Source organism: Manacus vitellinus, unplaced genomic scaffold (assembly GCF_001715985.3).
Source record: "Manacus vitellinus isolate BGI_N305 unplaced genomic scaffold, ASM171598v3 scaffold_5_pilon, whole genome shotgun sequence".
Taxonomy (NCBI): Eukaryota; Metazoa; Chordata; class Aves; order Passeriformes; family Pipridae; genus Manacus; species Manacus vitellinus.
The window spans coordinates 7,090,884-7,114,366 of NW_021940682.1; the positions used below are offsets into that span (position 1 = coordinate 7,090,884).

At 43.4% G+C, this 23,483-nt stretch overlaps 1 protein-coding gene across 1 annotated transcript in view; it reads right to left on the bottom strand.

Moving 5' to 3' along the window:
* Nucleotides 1-23,483, bottom strand: part of TMTC1 (transmembrane O-mannosyltransferase targeting cadherins 1) — a 131,722-nt gene that overhangs the window by 32,754 nt on the left and 75,485 nt on the right. The window contains exons 9-10 of the mRNA XM_029963566.1: nucleotides 14,283-14,447; nucleotides 6,064-6,177 (exon numbers count right to left, since the gene is read on the bottom strand). Coding sequence (XP_029819426.1) covers nucleotides 6,064-6,177; nucleotides 14,283-14,447 — 279 coding nt within the window. The remainder of the gene's footprint in view (nucleotides 1-6,063; nucleotides 6,178-14,282; nucleotides 14,448-23,483) is intronic.

Here is a 23,483-nt window from a genome sequence, read left to right on the forward strand (position 1 = left end):
ACCTGCAGTCCATGCTGAGAGGCATTTTCAAGGCACACACACAGACACACACACATAAAGGGCTGTAAGAACATAGTTTTTTTTACTGCATGGAGAGTGCAATTTAACTGAATTTAAACAATCTCAGATACTGTTGATTTAAGATATATAAAAACCCAGCAGGAAGGTATGTGGGAAAGCTTAGGAAGAAACCTGAGTCGCCCTTACAGCATCAGGGCTTTATTTCTAAAGTGGAGTGAGGAGAAAGAGCAGCCTCGTTTGTTCCTTTTCTACCCATTCCAGTGATGCTATGAACAAATTTTACTCCCTCAGTGAGGGATACAGATAAGCTACTCACACTGTTTTCTCCTTCCTTCTCCTCCATCTAGCCTGTGTTTGAGTACCAAAGATACTTAACCTTAATTTCATGATGCTTATTGCTCTGAGCAATGCTCTCAGATACATTATTTGCAAGCTCTGCAAGAGCCAGACCACACATGTTGCGGCACCAAGTATTTTCCTATAGGTTCCTCTGCCTCTTTGCTCACTCTCTCCCCTCTCTCAAGGCTGAGCAGCAGGACAGCTCCCTGACCTGCAAAGAAAGCCAGTCCAAAGGTTCCTACTTGCTATCCAAAGGCTCCCTTCCCTGGCAGACACCACAAGGGAGAACTAAGGTTTCTGCATAGCATGCTGGTCCCCTTCCTGCTCTGTTTGGCCAGCACTGTTTGGCAGGGGAAGCCTAAAAGGAGCTTGTGGCTATGAACTTGGTGGTGGATGTGTACACACACCCAGGCACCCAGGCACACTGCAGAAGTGTGTGGACTCTCAGGTACACACACCAGTGCATTTATGTACATATTTATATCACAGTATTACACATGTGGTGGACACCTCCTGCAGGACTCTGTACTGATGTTAAGGGTCAGTTCACACACACTTGCCTGTGCCTCCCTTGGGAAAGAGCAGCACCCCAGAGAGCAGCCCTGGGTTACCCCAATGCACCTAAAGCTTTCAGGGCCAGTTTGTGTGTCTCTCTCCCTCTCTCCTGCCTCCAGCTTTACTGTCTGTGTATCTTTCTTTCCGGTACTTTTTCTTTTTTAGTTGCCCAATCCCACTTCATTTCTGTGACTTTCATCAAGAAAAAAATCAGTTATGAAGAAATAATTCAGTTATGATTCAACCATTTTGTATCTGCCTTCACACAAAGATAGCTCTTTCTCCCCCACTATTAACCTAAACACAATACTCTACAGTCACGTTTTAATTAAGGGCAAACCTGAATGTCCAGAAGAGCAAACATGAATTTTTAGGTGTTGACCTTTTTCCAGACACAGAAACGTAGCTTGGATAGCACAGAACTATTATTAGCATGGTTATTCATCCAACTCCTGCAAGAAACTCAGCAACCTCCATCAGCCCCACCTGCTGTTGCTCACATTGATCTGCCATCCATGGGAAGCACAACCCTGGCAACAAACACGGAGAAGGATGGTAAGACAGAACTGCTCTGGGAATTAAAATGTTGAAGTGCAACCGTAGGAGGGAAGGTGAATTATTTTTTCCCTCTCCATTGTTAAAAGGAGATTGATTTGATTGATAATGAATGTTTATCACACAGGTTTTAAGGCTCTGCTGTTTTTCTCTCTCTGCATGTCAGCCCATGTGCGTTCCTGAGGAGAGAGAAAACAGTCTCAACAGTAATGTCAAGGCTGGGGAGAAGCAGGACAAAAGCTTGCTTACTATCAACAGTGGCAAAAACGTCTTCATTAGCACATCAGAGTTGTTCTTCCTGTTTGCATGAGGTTGCACGACCTCATATTCCCACTCATAAATGGGAGAGTGGCAAGACAAGTTTTATTTCAGATAAGATCATCACTGTTTGATCTCCAGGAGCAGAGGTTCTCCGAAATTCCTAACAGCAGCCTCAAACCTGCAGCAGAAGCAGCAGCAAGAATGTTAAGGTCAGCTTTCAGAGCAGCCATGGTCAACACACGCCTCAGACAGAGTATTTCTGGCCTTTACTTTCTGCAGGAAAAGAAACAGCAAGTATCTCCTGGGGTCACTACCTTATGTCTGGCAAACCAGTGAAGCAGTCTAATCCAGCACTGTGTTTTTCTTGGTTTACTGCAGGTAAGCTGAAAGGTTTATAACCCACTCTCCAATTGCAGAATGCCAGCTGTTCATCAGGTCTGTTTTATGGGTAACTCATCTTGCATCTCTGAAGGGCTCTCTTTTAGGAACTACATATATAGGAGGAGCTCTTTCTACATACGCGGAATTTTTTTCTTTTCATTCTTGCCATCTCCAAATCAAATGTCATTCTCCATTTTTCCATTTCATTTCAGTTTTCGTTTCCTCCACTCTTGGACAGCATAACTAGATTGCACTAATTACCTAAGTCTGGCTAGGTCAGGGTGTTGTGTCACTGGCCCCTGGGCTGGGGTGAGGAATGAGTTTTCTGATGGGCCACCTGCAATGGCATCAATGAGTGGTTGTTGGGATTGATTGCCATGTTTGCCTTGGAAACCTGCCCTGCAGTTTCACTATGAGAGAAAACACATGCTTCTTCTCCACCACTTATCTGTCCTGAAGCTAACAGAGTTACATCAACATATGCCAGCAGAGGATCCCACCTGCCTTTGAAAGCAGGAATGGGAGCAAGCAATTAAAGCACTGGGGATCAACTTTCCCAGGATTTAGTATCAATTCTTATTATTTCATTAGGTAGCCTGTGCCCACTTCAACATCTTTTCCAACAGATATAGCTACAATTTCACAGGAGCAATGGGTTGCTCTGCTGAACAGCCACATGGCAATCAGCACTTCTGGCAGAGCAGCAATGCGTGGAAGCTGCATCCTTATGTTGGTGGAATGGTAATTGCATTCGGTTCAAGCAGCGGGGTGCCCACTGACAAGATCACTTTTGTTTAGCAAACAATTAACTCATTCACCAGAGATCAAGCAGACCTGGTCTGTCGTTTGGCACAAGCTTTAGAAGCAAGCTGGAATAGTGGATGAGCCATCCCCCACATGCCTCAGATGGAGCCGGTATGAGGCAATACCGCTCTCCCTTTCCTACCTACCTTTCCTACCTCCCAGGAGCTTCCAGGCAGCAAGAGCCCATGTCCTTATCGACTCCATTTCCTTATTAATTCCCTTTTGATCTGCTCACTGAGCACTAGGCAGATATAATATTTTTATCTTCTGTACTTCTGATGGTGCCACCACTGGGTTGTGAAGCCTCTTGAGTAGCTTGGGTCAACTGTAACCTGGGAAGTATGTAACCACCTGGACTCACTTGGAGAGCAGACACACAGTGAGGGGTACCTGGGGGAAATCATGGAAGCTTGTTGTGCAAATACCTCAGCTGCTGGTCTGCCTACTCCCTGATGAGGAAATTTACAGCATGGTAATTCAGCTTCCCAGCTCAAGCCAAAATACCCTAAATCATCAAAATTTGATCAGGGTATTACAGATACTACTTCCTTCTCTCTAAATGTAGAAATTGGTCTACAATCAGAGTAGCAATTGAAGAGCTGGTGTCTGTGAGGATGGATAAACAGCTTGGACATGACATCTGCTTTCTGTGATACCTGTCTAAGGTCTTCCACTATATCCATCAACATGCTGCCTGTCCCACACTCAGCACCTTCTCCAGCACTTCGACACAGCCATAACATGTAGGAACCCAGTGGAGGCTGCAAGGCCCACACACAACAGGCATTTCAGATATGTCTGTCTGAGGGGAAAACATAGAATGTAATTCTCAACAGGAGAACTTGCTACACTTTTTACTTACACTGTTCTATTTCTTATTACACAGGCTCCAAATAACTTCCCTGTGACAGAGGTGGGAGGAAGAAGGGGTCAGAATAAGGAAAGTGTAAGTGCAGAGATACAAGGTGATAGGAACAAGCAGTGCAGCTTCCCAGTGATGGAGCCAGCAGGAGGCTCTCAACTCCTGGTCTGCACTATTGGGTCAGAAAGCAAATGTGCCAGGTGGAGGCAGAGCTTTGCTTTTCCTAAGTGCCAACTAATCCTGAAATTACTGAAGCAAGTGAAGCACTAGCACTGGTGCCACTGAGACACTGAGCACGGCTGGGTCTGTGTGGCTCCAAGCCCTGCCCAGGCTTCAGATGCTCTATAAACAATACCATCAACACAAACTGTGCTATGTAATACAGTTGAGAAAATGTTTGCAATCAGTTCTCAAACCAGACTCATTCATAATTGAAATACTGCAGAGCAGAAAACAGCATTATAATTATAATAAATGGGTGCTGCTGAGTTAGAGAAGGGCAAAATCTTTTGTCAGCAAATCCCATTTACACAAGCAGAGGCAATGTTGGCAGGAGCAGTTACATTACTCTGTGTACTAGCACATTCATTGCAGGGCTTGGATAATTTTTGTTAGTCCCTCTTTCTTTTTAACTTGAAATGGGCTTTTCTGGTGTCTTGGAGAAAGGTGAGATACTAGCTAGAAGACGGACTGGAGGACTGCAGAAGCTCACATAACACTGAAAACACCAGCAGCAGGTTAAGAGATGTTAAGGGATCATTCTATGGAAAACAGACTTTTAGCAATGGGATATTCAGTGCGGCATTGAAAGGTGTAAACAAATTCAATGACTGGAAGCTGGTGTTACACAAATCAGTCTAAAAATAAAGGAGGACATTTTCAACAGCCAAGGTAATTAACCTTCAGTACAGTTTATTGATGGTTGTGCTGGATTTTCCATTCCTGGAAACATTAAAAAAATAGGAGTTTTTTCTAAATGGCTTCCTAAATGCCCAGCATGGTAACACAGAACAGGATGCTGCTCAAAAAAGCTAAAAATCACCCTCACCCAGGTTCAGGCTCTCATCAGTGACAATTAACTCCAGTCCTCCCAGCTTAACCTGGGTGGGTTAGGAGCTCTCAGAAAGCCTTTATCATAACCCTGTCATCTGGCCAAAAGACAAAACATACATGTAATTTCTAGAGTTTTCTGTCACACCACATGTCAGGAAAGAACCTTTCTTGCACCTCCTGACATGCCCTATTGGAGCTGAGCTTTGCCCTTGCTGTCCATTAGAGCTACTCTTCACTTTGTCTGTCCTTCCCAAATATGCTTCTATTCCTGAAAACATTATCTGCACACTATTTCATTTGCTACCACCCCATTCCCCGCACCGTTTTCCCTGCACTCATTCCCCAGAGGGGCTGTCCCTTCTCTCAGGCCCCAAGGAGCAAAGTGGAGAGGTTTGGGGAACTGAGGTGACCTGTTCAGTGCAGTGAGTGGTGCCTGGGAAGCAGAGAACAGCTGATGCCCCAGCTGAGCTGCACCAACAGCACTGGCAGGAATGGCAAGCAGAGGGAAGCTGCTGACAGGGAATGACCCCATCTGTGAGTGAAGGAAGGGTCCTTCAGAGATACCACAGGATATGTCCCATATTACAAGCCCAGCCCTGGTCCTTGATTTACCATTCATCTCTAGGCAAGGTAATTCATCCTCCTGCTTCAGCTTCCCTGTGTACAGAACCACAGCAATGATATTTGCCCTATGACTGCACAGGAGCATTTTCAGGATCAATTAGTTTAGTGTTCATGCAAAGCTCTGTGGACAGAAGCCTCAATACAAGTACTGAGCACTATTATTGTTACTGCACTTCAGATGGCTACCGCACTGACATTTTCCAGGCATGCACCATTAACAATTTACAAAGATAAATGGCCCAGGAACCTGAAAATGTATTTAGGACAACTACCTCCTGCTTACCAGCATACCTTCAGCTGCGTAAATGACACCTCATTGCTCAATGTGTAGCTATGGTAACATTTCTATCTCATATATTGAAGTGCACGCACACACACATACACACACATACATACACACACGTGGAGCTGGAGGGAAGCCAGGTTACCTCATTTAATTACACACAAACACCGAGTCAGAGAACTTTCCCAGGCTCTGAAAGCCAAGCTGCTCCCCAGAGCCAGGGCTGAGGAGCAGGCAATTTGCCCCATGTCTGTCAGGAACAGGATGGGTTAACAGCAGGCTGCACTGCACACACAGAGCCCCAGCAGGTCCCCAGGGGACTTACTTGAGAGCAGTTTTGTAGTGGTAGATCGCCTCGATGTTACGGCCCTGGTCCTTCAGAAAATTGGCATAGTTGTAGTGCACCTTGGCATTGTGGGGCAGGGTCTTCACTCCTGAGCTGCGGAGAGGAACAGAAGCAGCACAGTGTTAGCAGCCACGTTACCCCACCTTCCCCTAGGCCCACCTTCTTCTCATGGTCCCTTTCCCTGAAAACCTTGCTCATAATTTGAGCACCTTGTCACCTCCTGTGCACTTTTGTCAACACAACTCATGTTATAACCCAAGCTTGTCCCCCGCGCTGGTATAGCGAGTGCCCCGGGCAGACATAAATACGTGGCAGCAATTCAACTTCTCCTGGCTGCTGTCACCACAGGCACCTCTAGCACCAACACTGCAACACTCCCCGTGGCCAGACGCTGTTGTATTTTAAAATCTGAATTATTCAACTGAAAGACAATCTCCCTCCCCCCCAAAAAAGCTAATATTTAGAGGGAAAGCATGTAGTACCTTCTAATAACAGGGTCCCTGTTAAAACTTGAGTGTCATGAAGCCCCTTACGAAAATCTTGATTTAAACATGCCAGCTGCAGATACCAAAAAGAAGGTATCTTTTCCATATGCATCAGCCACTAGAGGGGAGGCATGGCATAGTCCAATAGCCAGCCAGCACTTATGCACCACTTAGCACTGAGCAGAGTATGGCTGGGAGGTGAGGGCTAATGGGACTCTCACCCCTACGGGGCAAGTCCTAACACTCTGGCATTAAAATATATGACCAAGGATATCTGGCTGCACAGTCACCCCATCCCTCCCCTTCATCTCCCCTGACACATGTAGACTGAACTCAACATTTGGAATTAATAATGAGAGCACAAAGACAAAAGAAGAAGAGCAAGCATATGCTTATTTACTTAATTGAGAGCACAGAAAGCAAGGTACACCTTGCACAGCTAGAGGAAATGCTGTTTCAAGGTTAAAGAGAGAAAGAAATCACAGGAGCATGTACACCATGGAAACATTTCCCCTGCAAGAATCCAGAGAAGTCAGTCCTCTGTTTAATGGGGAAATCCTTTCCAGCACATAAATGGGGGCTCTCTGAGGTAACAGGAAATAAGGACGGATAAATTTGTTCATGTAAAAGCAGACAAAGAGGTGTTTCTTGCTCACAAGCAGATTCCTGCCAGCTGCTCGCTTTTCAACACTCAGCATCTCTAACCCTGCTACTTCAGGTAGGAAAAGCAAGGATTAGAAAATTCCCAAGTCTTGTTGCTTTGCCTTGTCTGTCTCGCCTGTTTAACTTCGGTGAGCATGGAAGTTAATCATAATGAGACAGGGTCACACACAGCCCCTACAGCAGGGTGCACACCCTCTCCCATGGAAAGAACGCACCCAGAGCTGCAGAAACCCTTTGCCAGGGATTTCATTGTAAAAGGTGCTGAGGAATTGCAGTGGCAAATCCCTTTGGTTATTAGCAGCCAGTGGTATCAAGCATCGCTAAGGCCCACTTGTGAGAGCTTCCAAAGCTTTGCCCACAGCAGCCTTATGGAGTTCCACCCATCACAGCCCCGGTTTGCCTGCTGAAATTAACAATACACCTTGCATTTGGCTTCCTAATCGTCAGGTATTTCCAAATTACTTACTGGGAGCACTACAGGAATAAGACATTTTGTGACTAATCGTTGAATTAAATCAGTTAATTGATGCTATTCTTAAGAGAATGATTTTCTATATTAGTTTTCACAAAGATATACTGCACCAGCAGCAAGTAATGTGTGACTGCTATGGCTGTGTTAATTTTCACTGGCCTTGGGAGCTATTAACTACAAGCTTACAACCTCTGGGCATTACTGGAATATTAATTCTTATACAAAGAGGGTTTCATTACATCAATGCCAGCATTACAGGCAGAGACACAGCACTCAAAACTGCTGCTCTCTCAGAGCTACATGAAATGAGTTGCTGGCTCTGCTACAGCCTCTGCTGAAACAGAGCAGACTGAGTTAACAGTGAGGAGTACATTGCATATGCACAAGCACTTCAGTTCTAATGAGATACAGCTTTAACAGTAAGATGCATATGTTTGAATATTTTAATTCTGGACTGTTTCCCTTTAAGTAGAATTTATTTTTAATTCTGCTGGTCCCACTTATTAAAACATCACTAATAAAGCTTCTTTCATCTGCGTGCTTCTGCTGGTGGTGGGGGTGACATAGGAAAGGCAGAAGTGGGTTTGGGTTCTTAAGATGCTGTCTTCTGCATCACACTCCCTGACCTATTTATTCTCCTTGCACAGGCGGGGAGGGGGGTGTTTCATTTTGCAAATGCACATAGCAATGACTGAGGCTGCTTGGAGTCTCTGCACTGTGGGAGGTAGCAGCAAATACAGTGTCGGACCCAGAGGGGAATTTTCAGGAGAGTTTAGGCAAACACTCCTGCTAACTGACTCTTGACCAGTTAAGAACACTGTTTGCTCATTGACAGAGGAAACAATAATGTCCACAGTGAAAGCCAAGAAGGAAAGGGTGGAGTATAAATAACAAAGTAGAACACTATGTTTTTTCCATTTCTCTTCCCACAAGCCCCCAGTCTCTCACAATTCCAATATAACTTTCCAACGTGCTTTTCCAAACCCTCCTATTTCCCTGTTCCCCAGCCCAGCACACACATGCCTTTCTGAAAACCCATGGCACTGATCTGGCTCCAGCCAGAAACAAGCCCACTGAGATGGGACATCACTTCTCCAGAGGATTTCCTTCCCTTTTGACTTCTACGACAGCAGTAAGTGACATAAAAGAAAAATAAACAATAGGCAAACCTTTTTACGTAACACTTCCTCTCCATGGAAAGGTAAAAACCTATTAGCCATAAATCAGAGAAAAAAAATACCACTGATACTTTCCAACCTCAAATACCAGCATTATCCAAATTCCACTTCGGTTGGGAAAAGTCTCCTGTGATCCCCTCTGATGTTTTCCTAAGTGCATGTTCTGCTCTTCAAAGTGACTGGGTGCAGGCAGAGGCTTCACTGATTTTCTGTGATTTCCATATGAAAAGTGCTCATTTTGCAGGGAAATGAGGCCACTCCTGCCTCAGCAGGAGCCCTGGAAAACCGATGGGATCTCCTCTGCTTTGGGAATCATTATCATCCATAAATGTTTTCTATAGCAAATTATTCTCTGGATGACACAATCACTTTCCTTGGCCTCCTACCCTTTTATTGATTTCACAGATATCGATGTTGGGCCATATTAAACTGTCCTATAGAAGATGTCCAAAATGCACTGGGACTTGCTCTCCTCAGCTGAGTGAGCTTTCAGAATTAACAAAACACAGCAGTTTATGTCACATTCGGGGCTGGGGCAGTTTTTGTAAATTACTGAAGTCACCAGACCTGGCTTGGGAAGGAGAACTGGTGACTAAGAAAGTGTCACTTTTATACAGTTCCTTTGCTGGTTACAAGCGAGCCTGGCGTGTTTCCAGGTTCTGTCACAAACGTGAGCAGTGCGTGCAGATACTTTCCAGGAGCAACAGGAAACATGGCAGCTCGACAAACCTTGAAAAGGTCAGTATAGTGGACACAGAGGTCAGCCCACAGCCCTCACCTCCCTTTCCTTGGCTTCAGACATTAACACTGACCGCAGCTGGAGTCTGTGGAGACTGACCTTCTAGCCTGTGCATTCACTCAATAGGGTAGTCCCTTAAATAATTAACAAATAAGTCCTCTCTGCCCACCTGCCAATACAGTAAGAAAAATTGCTTGGGGCTTCTGGAGATGTCTTAGAATAATACGTCTCAAATATTTAGATCTCTACATATTTAGCCACTTTTTATACTTGTGGTTTATTTGCTTCTTGTTTAGCCCTTGTACATATGCTTGTGCACCTATGTGGAGACGCATCATTTCCTGAGACATCAGCATCCTTCCCCATACTACTGCTTTCAGACAGGACCTGGCAGGATTTCTGTATCCAGAAAACTTGGTCTCTGGGCTAGAGATTGAGAGTGGCAACAGTGCTGCCACACAATGTCAAATCAGGGCAAGTCTTAAGAAAGGGACAGAGTGGGGTACAATCACAAAACTAGTAACACACTGAGTACAAAAACATCTCCTGGACCAGCACAGGAAAAGCATATTTAACAGAACAGGCCCCAGCGAAGGGAATCAAGACAGATTGACTCTGAAGAAATACATCCAAGCAAATGGAGGAATGAAAAGTAGAGGTGAAGGAAAAAAACTAAGTGGAGGGAAAAAGCAGTAATTAATTAAAGCAGAACAGAAAGAGGAATGAAGAACTAGGAATGTGAGTAAAGATTCTCTCAGCACATACTTCTTGAAAAAAAAACAACTTCAACACACAGAGACTACCAAGTAGGTTGATTTATGTCTCCTTTCCCACATCTACAGATTTGCTCTGTTTTGTTATTATTTTCCCTCATACCTCTTTTACTGTTCCTTATCTCCTCTTCCGCTTCTGTCCATTTAAATCTACTCCTGTTTCATGCGTCTCCGCCCACTTCTCCCTCCTCTACTCATCAGCTATATACAGCCTCCTCCTTCTGCCCCAAAGAGGAGATCTCTTACTCCTGGGGTGACATTATCTTCTTGCTATACCATTCTTCTTTTGCATTTCCTTCCCATCAACAAGAAGTGTCCTACCACAATAGAGACTCGGAGAGATGTGTAACTCCTATCAAAGAAGATCTTAAAAGGACAACAAAAAGGCCAATAAGGGTAAACAGAACAGTAAATAAAGCTGTGAGAAATGAGAAATGAAAAACACCATTTAAAAAGTGAACACAGAGCTAAAGAATGAAAAAGGAAAAAAAGAGCATAAACGTCAGCCAGTTAACATAAACCATAATTAGGCAGACCAAGGGAGATTTAAAGAAAAACTTGCTAAAGCCATCAAAGCTAATAATGGAATACATAAGACAGAGGAAACCTGCCAAAGATCCCCTAAGGCAAATAGATGATGGAGGTCTAAAAGTAGTGCTTGAAGAAGAAAAGACTACAGCAGAAAAGCTAAATGGATTCTCTGCACCAGTGCTCACTACAGGGAAACCGAAGGAGGTTGCCACACAGGAGCCTTTCCTCACAGGAGCAAGACTGAAGCACTGTCTGAAACTGAAGTGGCAGTAAAAGAGGCTTTTAAACAAATCAACACCAAGAACAGTTATAAATCCATTGGGCCTGGTAGTATGCATCCAAAGGAAATCAAGCATGGAGCTACTAGCTGCGGTAGGTAGCCTGTAATTTAAATGAGACTGGTGCTAGAGGAATGGGAGGTGATGAACATGATATCATTTGGCTCCAGGGAAGGGATCTTGGGGGGAAAACAGAGCAGCAAGTCTGATTTCCACTCCAGGTTATTTGGGAAAACCCATAATTAAGCCTAGTTTTAGCAAACTTCTGGGTAACTACAGTCCAACAGGGAAGAATTAGCCTTGTATATTGCAGAAAGAAATTTGTTGGGCGGATCTGTTGTTCTTTGATAGATTCAACAGGTACCTGGTACTGAAACTATAGAAAGCTTTTATGAATATTTAAATATAGCCCAAGTCAATCAAAATCAAAAACATCAATGTTGTGCACTTAAATGTTCAAAGAGGGTTTTTTTGATAAAATGCCTCACTTGAAGACTTCCAATTTCTTCAAGGCATCATGGGGTAAGAGGGAAGGTCCACTCCTGAAACAATACCTAACTGGAAGACAGCAAGGAAAGAGCATGAGAACAGGTTTTACAACTGGAGAAGACTGCAAGCAGGGCTCTCCAGGGACATGTGATGGCATCTCAGCTGCTTCCCATGTTCACAAAGGATCTTGAAAAGGGAGCAAACAGGGAGGCAACATGTTTGCTGGTGACACCGACATGAATCACACCACAGTAATTAAAACTAACTACACTTTGTCGCAGAAGGATCCCACAGTATTGAAGCCTGGGCAAGAAGACGGCACATGAAATGCAATTCTGGTACAGACACAAGTATCAGAGAGTGTGTACACAGACTGATGTCTATAAATCAAATATTTCCAATCACAATAGGTGTCTTGGAGGTTTGTATGGACAGTGCTGTGAAATTATCACCCAAGGCAAATAGAAGATCAGGATTTAGTAGGAGAAGAGAATACAAACAAGAAAGCATTCCTACGTTTCTGTGCTGCACATATCTCTTGAAAGGAGATTCTGGTCTCCTTCTCAAAAGGATGGATGAGAGTTTGAAAGTATCCAGCGAAGACTGACAAGAGGGATCAGAAATGCACAGCTTCCATATGAGGAGAGTTCAAATCCAGCAGATTCTAGCATGAAAAGGAGACAGCCTTAGGTGAGGACATGGGGGTTGAAGGCACAGAAGTGCCTTTATCCTAAGTGACAAGCTGATAGTTACTCACTACTCATTCAGAGTACACACCAGAACTAGGGGACAACAAACCAGATAATCAGGCGGAAGGCTCAGAGCACACAGAAGGGAAATCTTCGTGTGCACACTGTGTAATTTAACGACAGAGCCCAGCGCACAGGATGCTGTAGAAGCCAAAACTATAAATAGATTTGAAAAAGCAGTCAGAGACATTATGGAAGAAAAGTCCATCAGTGGCTGTTAAAAGCAAAAATAGCAAGTAACTCCTGACTCAGGAAGTCTTTAAACTGCAGATTACTGCAAGCTGGGAAAGAACTGGAGAGAAGCGTCATTGTTGCTGGCCCTGTTCTTACATTGCTTTTCTCAGAAGCTGCTGCTGATTGCTCTCAGGGGCAAGCCAAAATATGAGGTGACCCAGCATCTACAATGTCGTTGTCTTCTCAAAAGACCAGGGCAGATCTCTCTCCTGCAAGTGTCCCCAAAAGACCTGAGCTGAAGAGTGAGCCTGCTCAACCCAAGCCCCTGAGCTACCCCAGATCCCTCCCTTGAGGCAAGGCGTGTTAGCCCCAGTTCAGTGCTGCATTGAAGCATGGCTTTGGAATTTGAACTGGCTGTGGATGGTCACCCTGCTTTGAATGGCAGTAGGAAGGACAGAAATCCATTTGCACCCAACTAAGCAAACAAAATCTTACCCTTGTCTTCTACGACAGAGCCCCTGGCACCCCATATCATCCCAAGAGTGCTCCTTAGCAGGAGGAGATGTCCTCCTGTCATCTGCTCCAGTTTGACCTCATCCTTGTTAAACATGGGTGACCATGGCCATATGCAACACACAATACCATATGATGCCTGCAAATCAGCACATGAAACTGTCATATTCCTGTCTCCCTTTCAGTAAGAGGGTTGTCCAACTTGGAAATCATCCCACTTTCCTCCAAGTGGCCACTGTTAGCCAGAAGGTTTGGACTGGAGGTGCGTCTCATGTGGATTGCTGTGTGAGCCCAGATTGGTCACCATGGCTGCTGTTTGAACAGCAAAGAGTGTTTCAGGGAGACAAGTAGTGAATCGTGGCAGAGGGAAGAAACCTCTATTCCAGATTTTTTTGAAAAAGTCCCACTTACAGAGCTCCAATGACTTCAGTAGTGTTTCCTGAAGACCAAAGGTTACACATAAAAAAAATTTCATACTTTCAGTGCTGCATAAATTAAACTTTGCTCTGGCTAATAAGTTAGAAAATAAAGCTAAGCAACCCATGTGCAGATCACCTGTGTTTCTGCAATTACTTCACAATTAGACAACTGCTGAAAGCAGCTGGAGGCAAATGCAGTACATTTTCTAGCAAAACACAAAATGAAACAGTCTGTTTCAGTGCAAGAAAATACATAAATGAGGTTGTAAAGAGAGCTGTTTGGCAAAGAGTAATCAAATAAAATGAAATATGGTACATTAGGTTCAGTACTTCATGGCATTTCATTTTTGTCATTAGAACATTGCTATAGAAAATTCAATATATTCAGTAGCGTTACTATGGTGTTCTGGAGGGTTGCAACAAACTTTTGCTATGTCTTTAAAAAGAAAAGTGTTGCACTATTGTTAAATCTACAGAATCAAAATTATTTAAAACCAGCATGTATTAAAAATGTGATTTTCAGAACCAAAGTTTGTGCATAAGCATATGAAGTGCTGACACCAGTTTCTGTACAACTACGAAAAAAACAGAAAGTAGGTGTTATCTTATGATAATAAAAATATTAATTATATTGATGCATCAGTAGCAGGACTTGTGGTAAAGAAAACTATTCCATGCAACAAACTTATTTTAAACAATATAAAAATGTAAGTATTCTCTCGTGGTCAGTCATACCTGAAAAGGGATTCTCGTGACAGCCAGATTTCGTTCTGTTTCACCGTCTTCCAAGTGAAGAGCAGCAGCAGTAAAGCAAAGAGGGTCAGAACAGTAATTCTCCATTTATTTAACCATGTAGACAGCTTTTTTAGACCGTGGACAAAAAGGATGCAGTACCCCATACTGGGAAAAAAAAAAAAAAAAGGAAAGGGAAAATGTACCAAAAGTTATATTTCAGGAGTCTGTTTTATACGCAACAACATTCAGTATCGCGTTTATTATGCAATTACAGGGGCTTTTGGACTAATGATATTTTTCTGGGCTAATAAACTTCAATTCAACAGCAGATTTCCTCAAGTTACTACGCAATTTCCAAATTAATCTAAATGATAGACCCGGATGCCAGAAGTACAGTAGCGTACATAATACCACCCAGCGTAATGGCAGCTTACACCAGCCCGCGGAAGGCAGCTGCTTTTCTGAACAGCGAGCTAAGAAAGCATCATGTAATAACAGTAATACTGAGCACTACTGGAGCAGTGTGGAAATGAAAAGCATTTTAACAGAGGGAAGTCTCTAAACAATCCCAGTGGTGGCAGCTTTTAATTCCAGTCTACAGATTGCGAAGCTGAGGCAGGGGAGCAAGTGTTGTAGTCAGTGCCGCAGCAGGAGCGGGTGACAGAGACCATGTCAAAAGGCAGGAGTCCATCTGGGTCTTCCCCTTCTGCATGAAGGCCAGCCCATCCCTTCTAGTGCCCAGCCCAGCTGAGATGCCCTAGCAGACCTTCCTTACTGCCCTTCCAAGAATCAACACACGAGTGTTCTCCAGTACCCAGCCCCCAGGCACTTCCATGGCTCTCCGGGAATAACTACAGCAGCATTTTTACAAACCACATTTGGACTGAAGTCTTATTCCTGTATAACTTTAAATAAATTCCATAATTATTTACCTGAATTCAAGAGTTATGCTAATTCTTCCAGTGATGCCCCTCTGAGTTGGAAATCCAGTGCTTTCGGTTGCCATACTTAGTAAGCCACTAATTCTACTTGGCATTTTTTAAAAGGAATTTCAATTTCTGTTGCTCAACGAATTTCATTAGCTTATCTACAACTCTTCAAATTACTTAGCACCTGATTTAGTGTTAGAGTTAAAACCTATCTTAGCCCAGGGAGCTCCCCCTGATAAAAAAAGGAGCAGAAGGCTCTGGAATAACACTTGGGGACGATCTATATATAGGGACAAAAGAGCACCCCTCCCCAAACCAGCACACCTTGAACCCCAGCTGAATCCTACACTTGAATGAAGGTAGGCAGGAGGCAGAGAGATAATTACACCCACCCACACTCCAGTCAGAGATCCATAGTCTTTCCTGGCCTGTACTTAAACATCTGAGCAATTTCCCTGTGAGACTGCTACGAGGTTACGAGGTAAGAAAAACTAAGAACACAATTCCCCCATCAGAGGTGACCTTGCAAGGAAGCACACGATATGGTGAAAGTCAATGTGGAAATCGGGAAAACGTTCCATATTTGAGGAGCTGTGTGCCTGCTTCTTAGCATAGTTTTTCTGCCCTCTAGGAGAGAAGGGCACATTGCTATTGTTTAGTCTTCCTAAGGATGGAGAGGGACAAGAATTCTTCCTTTCACTGAGGAAAAAAGTATGTACTGTGATACACCAGCATTGTCACTGGCACAGTACAGGTCCCTTATGGAACACAGAGAAGTATAGACATAGGGGGCAAATCCAGAGACAACATCAGATCTGGTGATCATTCAAAACTCCTTCATTGTTGTTTTTGAGTTCTCCCATTTTTCAGAAGTGGTTATCTATATATTTTCTTCACTTAAGTATGCTTGCACTTCACTGCAACACATTTCTGTGTCACTTGCACTGTTTTTTTCCACTAACTCTTTTACACATATATGTTTATTGCACCTACATTAACTGCAAGCATTTAGAGCTACAAACAGAGATGCTGGTGCCAAACATTCCAGCCTTCATACCTATTGAACCCTACTTTAAAACCTCTGAAAAGCTGATCTCTGTAATAATCCTTCCCTTTCCAACAAAAAAATGCCTCAAAAAGACTGCAGACAAGTTTTCACTCTGTTATTTTGCCTTTCTGCAATTTTATCCTTCCCTTGGAATTAATTATCTGACATAAATATTATTTAATTGCTTTACCACAAGACCATTTTCAAAGTAATTTCCCTACACCTTCACATATTCAAGAACAGGCCCTTTGTACAGAATTGTGAACACACCCAGAAAACAAAAAATGCAAACGTCAATGTCTTGGTATTTATGTCAAATCCTGTCCCAGCTGTTGGGAATTCCTGCCGTAGCAGCAGTACTCAGTCTGCTTGTCTGAGGCACAGCCAGCATCACGTTACACCTTACACAGCCACTGGGAAAGGTGCTGCTTCCAGGGGTTGTTCTCCAACATCTGCAGTGCATTGCCAGAACAGTTACAGAGAGATGGTGAGGAGAAGAGTTCAGTTCAGATGGCAGCTCCCATCCCAGCTGCCCTGGCAGTGACACAGTGCAGGTTTGTAGCAGTGCCCAGCTCCACATAGCACTTCCCATCAGAGCCTCCTAAAGCACTTTGTAAGGGAGGTCTGCTGCAACCTTTCTCTTAGGGAGCAGGAACCTGTAACATGGCAATAAAGTGATTTGCTCTGTTGAAAGGGAACTGGCAAACACGGCAGTGAAGCTGCAGTCCAGGACTCTTACCCATAACACGGGGAGTATGCCATGGAAACCAAGATATCTTGCTCAACAGAGCACAGGTAATCAACAGATAAACAGGTAAGTAACCCAAAAGCAGGCTGCACACTCAGCAAGGCAACAAGACTATAGGGTTCAGCAGTAAGTCCAAACATACAGTCCAAACAGAGGAGAATGGGTTCCCAAATGGCTGCTGAGTGGGAATGTGTAGCTCATAAAGCACCAGCATTTCAAACCACAAAGCTGCCACTTGTAAGGTTAAAGGGCAAGGCTGAAGCATGATTTACAATTCAATAAGAGAGAGATAACTTTGATAATGTTAGGACTGAGTTAGGACTGAATTCTGCCACAATTAGAGTCTAACTATCCTACAGTCGATATCCCTGCACTGTAAAGTGCACGGGAACCCAAAAGAAAGGAAAAGAAGGGGAAGGATCAGATAGCATGAACTAGATGAATATTTTCATTTTCAGAACCTGGTGAGTTTGGCTTAAAACTTCAGACCATTTCCTGTCACAGATCATCAAGGAAAGGGTGGGGAGGACACACCCGTGCTAGGACCTTTCAGTGCAGATGTCAGGTGGAGCCCCATCTTTTTGCATGGCCTTTTTAATGACATGGTCAGTTCAAGCCCATCCCCTGGCCGAGGGCAGATGTTACATTCCTGACTACAGGTCTTTTGCAGGCCAAGGACTTCCAGAAGCACAGAAAGCACTCACATGTCCTTTGCTGCCAGGAAAGAATGTGCATTTGTGATTCCATGCCACAAACAGTTTGCAAAACAATTCCCTGCAACACCCCCAAAGCCATAATCCTTAGTAATTTTTGCATCTCTTTTTACATTTCTACCTTAAGGCCAAATAGCTATGATGAAATCAGGGCAAATCCAGACTCCTCCAGATCTCATGGTCTGCTCTAAACAAAACAAATGTCTACACCAATGTATTATAGCCTCTGTCAAAAAATATCCCATAATTATATTACTATTGTTTCCTAGTTCCAAAACCACATAATCCCTCATACCTTAAAACACACGTGTTTCACACTAGACTCAGCAGTTCCAGTACAGAAATTAGGTTTAGTACAGAGACCATGTAGTTTTGAACCAGTGAAGCACCAAGCTTGCAAAGATGGAGCTGCTGCAGCAGCAACATTCCCTGACAGTCACTGGAGAGCACCCTCCACCATCATGTTTCACCCCCCAGATGCAAGTTCATCCCACTTCCCTTGATCCCCACCTCATCAGGCTTCAGGTAAGCCCTTGGAAGCTGCTCTGAGTGTCAGCAAGTCAGCAGCTGCCCAAGCTGTGGTACCCTGGTGGAAAGGGCCACACAGGTGAGGCTGCAGTTAATTCAAGAAGGAAACTTGCCAGGTAATGTTTCCTATGTGGTTAATTCTGCCATGACCCTGCCATCACCCACAAACACAAAGAACATTTCAAATATGTCATCTTTTTTTTTTCTCAGGGTGATAGGGAGTCAACTGCATATCAAACCTTACCGCTGGCTCACCAGGAAAGCAGTTTTTACTTGCAGACATTTACAGGAAAAAATGAAAATGTCTCAAAAGGACCTTTCATCAAAGACCTGTTTGCCACTCGAAAAACCTGTCCTTAAGTACTACATTCCAGACATCTTTGTAGCTATCTGCATATGTATTGAGGCTGCAAGGTTGTGGGTTTGGGGTTTGTTTGGTTTTTTAGTTAACTCTAGCATTTCCTAGGGAGGGAACCATTTCTCCTGAAGGGCTTCTGTCTTGGCATTGTCATGCAAGCACTTTTCTGAAATACTTTGTAGCAAAACCAAAACAATGGGAAACAAGCAAAATCCCCAACCCACTTTTCTTCTTTTAAGTCTATTTTCCACTGGATTACTGTAAAACTGCTAAGCTTTTTTTTTGCCCTTTTCTTTTCTTCCATAGGATAAGCAACAACCTGCTACAGCAACTGTTCCTCACTGCGAAAAGTCCATGCAAGCTTGGTCTGAGGGTCCTGCAATGCAGGACCTGAGGAACAGCCCAGCAGGTGAACATGATAATATTTTTTTCTGTGAGCTCACAATGAGCACACTTATTAAGGGAGAACCTGTGGCTTCAGAAATTCAATGATGCAGCAGGAAAGCTGCACAGATGGGTCAGCAGGCCAATGGTTTCATGCTTCCTCACGTTTCAGGCTCCTGAGGTACTAAAGTGGTACCTTAGGCATGCCCTGAATTGCAGTGAGGGCAGGGATGCACGCAGCAGGGAAACCCTCTGCGCCACTGCCATGTGTTTTTTGGCAGATTGCACACAGGGAGCTGTACAATGACAGATTTTTGTCTGTAATTTCTTTGGGTTAATATTGTTCCACCTGCAAAGAAGCAAAGTGATAGGAGGCACAAGCAGATGGCAACGAGGTGGCACACAGACCCCATTTTCCGTGGGACTCTACATGTATCACCCAATTAAAACTAGAGCCAAACCAGCAGATATTTAATATTTGCAAACACTTGGGTAATTAGATTACAAATTCAACTTTTCCTTTGGCCATTATGGCTCCTTTCCCAAGGCAAGGCTGTTACTGACAATGCTTACACACAGTTCTGCTCTCACTCTGTGGATCACGTTTCTCTCACGTTTTACTAAAAGTCAGGAACAGTTCTCACTGCATTTGGCTCTTGGTGATGGCATCTAATTAAAGACATGTGTTGCTAGTGCTGTAGCCCAAGATTATCAGGATGTTCTGCTACAGCAATCTGCCTGCATCAGAAACCATCTTACCCCCTCCATAAATTGCTTGGAGACATACTGCTGCACAAAGCTCCTGAAAAACCATGTTCTAGTCAGGCATTCTATTGTATTTTCCAAGTTGTGACTTTGCACAGCGCAGGTTTCCACTCCATGGAGGACTGCATGGGCAGAACAGGTTGAGAGCTGCAGTTCTGAGGGAACAGGCCTGTAAACCAGCAGTGCAGCTCCAGCCTTTTCTAACTCAGACAGATAGAGCTGTAACCTCAGGAGTCAAAACAGGTGGGAGAAACTATGCAGAAAAGATGCCTTCCTTACAGTTCTTAATGGTAATTTTGTGAATATCAAAACTTGCGAAGTAGTTGTTTGTGGGTTATTTAAAACTGATTTAATCTCAACTACACACATGTAAACTCAGAGTAAATCCACTGATCTCATCACACTGCAGATTTCAGAGCTCAGCCCAGAGAAGAATCCAGGTGCATAGATGCATACCTATCAGTTTGGAAAAGATTTGCCTCTAAGCAGCCTGTCAACAACCATGGAAGAAACACTGCCCTGTTCAGGGGCTGCTAATGCAACAAAAGGGATTATCTCAAAATTATACTGAGACCAGAAAATGCACTTGGCTTTGACATTTCACCCCGGAGGCTCTTTCTGGGCTGCAAAACTCCTTCTTGATTTCCAGCACTTATTTAAGATGACTCCCTTTCCCTCCATAAAAACCAACCCTCACTTTGAAGCTGCTCTGAAGCAAGTTTAACCCTTGTGTTCATGACTAAATACATACCCTGCTGCTGCCCTTCAGAGTCGAGCGCAGCCTGTCTGCTGCCAGGTCCAAATGCTGAACACAAACATTTTATTCTCTCAGTTTTATAGCTCCCCACAAGCTTCCGAGCCCCAGTCCCACACATATATTACCTGGCACAACACGCTTTATGTGCTCCTAGTCCCAGCCATTCCAGCTCTGCAGCCTGAGCAGAGGAAACACACTGAGAGGAAGAGCCAAAGTCAGCTGAAATGCAGCTTGCAGGCAGGGCTGTTGCTGCAGGGGAAAAGGCAGTTCATCCCTGTTAAACTCATGGGCTCTGCTCACACTTCTCTAATGGAGAGTAATTGATTGCAAAAAGCACGCTTGGCATGCCCTGTGGGCTGCTCCTGCCTCACCAGAGCAGTCAGATGTGGAAAGGAGCACTGGCAAAAATAAGCATGGCCAGGGTGGCTCTTTCTGCCCCAAAAAGCAGTCTCAGGCATGCAGCTCCAGCGATGAGCTGTGCTGGCAGAGTAGCAAAGATGCTGTTTTATGAAAAATGTCAAGTTTTTCAAAGCTGGAGCTGTTTGGGCCAGGATAAAATCTGCACTTTAAAAAAAAAAAAATCCTTTCCATCTAGAAAAAAAGTGTATTTGTATGTGCATGCTAGCTTGCACTTGAGTCATAAAATCATAGAATCATTAAATTTGGAAAAGACCTCCAAGGTCATAAAGTCCAACCTTTCAACAAACAAAAACATTTCCTGAGTCACACACAAAAGCCAGAAGCTCAGAAGCTGGTGCACTCCCTGCAAATTGGATCACCTGTGTTCAAAACACTGTGCCAGGTGAGGCCCAGAGCTGGGGGAGCAGTGGGTGCACATGCAGAGTTTTGAGCTTGGGGTGCACAAAATTCCCCAGCCATGAAAGCCTGTGTGCTGATCTGAAATAACCACACTCCACAGCTGCAAATGTTTTCCAGAATTTTTAAAAAGTTTACTTTGCACTGCCAAACTTACTGCTAGATCAAGACTTTCCCTCACAGCTGGTACAAGGCTAGTCTAAGTCACAAGCTGGCTAATTGGACAAGAGTGCAATCATGGGCCTAGAACTGGTCTACATTAAACTGCCACCATGGAGTGGTCCAGCACGGTGTAGATCAGCACCAACAGTCCTGAAGGAATGCTGGTGTGTGGCAGATGAACCCTGATGTCCCAGCTCTCAGATGAGCGTTGTGTGTCCCCAAAGAGGCAATTCTGGGCCACTCTACCCAACTGTCCATTTCTGTTGTTCATCTCCTTTTGACTGTAAACTCCATCTTGGCCTGGAGAAATCTTTTGGTTTCCAACCTTTTTACCTAAAGTTTCATTATAGTCCGCAAACCTTGGCAAAAAGTTTTGCATTAAGTGAAATGTCATATTTTTCATGGGAAAATGTTGTACCAAAACTTTCTCAATCAGATAGTACTACCAGTGAAAAACCTGTTTTAACAGTCAGGTTTTAGACTAAATGTCCAAAGGCAAAGAGGATGCAGGATGTGTCTCTGTCACATGCAGACAATTAGCAGCATTCACTGGTACTGAGTTTTGGGGACAAATTGCCTATCTCTTGGTAATGATGACCTGGAATTGATAAAGTTTTTCTTGGTTACTAGAGGTTTTAAAAAACTTAAGGAACACCATCAAGGTATAATATTTAACATACAAAAAAAAATCCCATTGGAAAAAAACCAGCTTTACAGCTCAGAAATATCAGTGTGACACCAAGGAGCTGGCAGTGTACTTAACTTACTACTGAGTCTGCTGAATAGAATGTCAAATTTTCACTGCAATTAAGCAGGCTTTTCCTGGAATAGGCTGCAGGTTGTAATACAAAGACAGAGAGAACCACAAGCACTGGCAGAATACAGCTAATTTGGAAGGGTACCTTATGAGTTAGTGTTAAGACTTTGTCATTGGCTCTAAATTAAAAGCTATGCAGGCCTGTATTAAAGACACTTAGACGTGATCAGCTAAGTCATCAAAATGATTTACCTCCAGAAGCAATGTGGTCCTCTAGGCAGAATGTGATGTAATTAGAGGAAATGCAGGAACTCTTCCTTATTAGAGAGAAAATATGCACTAGAAATTAATGATTCCGCTAACCCTTGAATGGCTATTCCAGCATTTGGACACATTTCCCTTCCTTTCCTTCCAAAAAGTCACGTGATAAACAAGCCCCCTTCATCAGAGTCTTTGAGTCCAAGATTTCACTTCCAACAGATTTCTATCTGAAATATTTACAGGTAATACAGAAACCTTTGAGGTTTTTCATTACTATATGAATTATGGAAAGAAAACATTGTGTAGGAAAAATCCTACACAATGCCATGGGAATTCCACAGAAATTTCCCTAAATCTTATATGCTTTAATGGGGAAGGGTCTGTATGATACAGTTTTAATTTAAATTCTGTAATAACTTCTGGAATTCTGTAGTAGGGACATAATTTTTAATTCAATTCCATCAGAAATCTCTAAAAACTCCATGTAAGAGTATTTTCTATTTAATTTCACAAGGCATCTTCTTAAGGCCCTTGTAAATAAGAACTCTTCTTTTAATCAACATGACCAAGTAGAATACTTCTACGAGATGACATTAACTTAATTTATTATTTTTAAAATCAATCTTTAGCTATCTGTATAATTTTCAATAGCAGAATAAATGAATTTGAAGGTTTTCCTTTAACTTAATCTATCACAGCAAAACCAGAAATCTTTCCAGTATAGCCACTAATGTCCATAACTCCACACAAATTTAGCCTTCCCCTGAATCGATTGTACCTGTCCGAAAGGCAACACATTTCTCAAAAGCATGTTTCAAATTTAGTTAAAATAACGCAATATCACAGTCTAGACCAAATGTGCCATGAGCTAATCTTTTTCTGCTTTGCAGAATAAGTTCAGTTTTTATTCCTACAACTTTACTGCCTTTTGCCAAAATATATGGCACTAGCATCTCAGCATTTCTTGCCTGCATT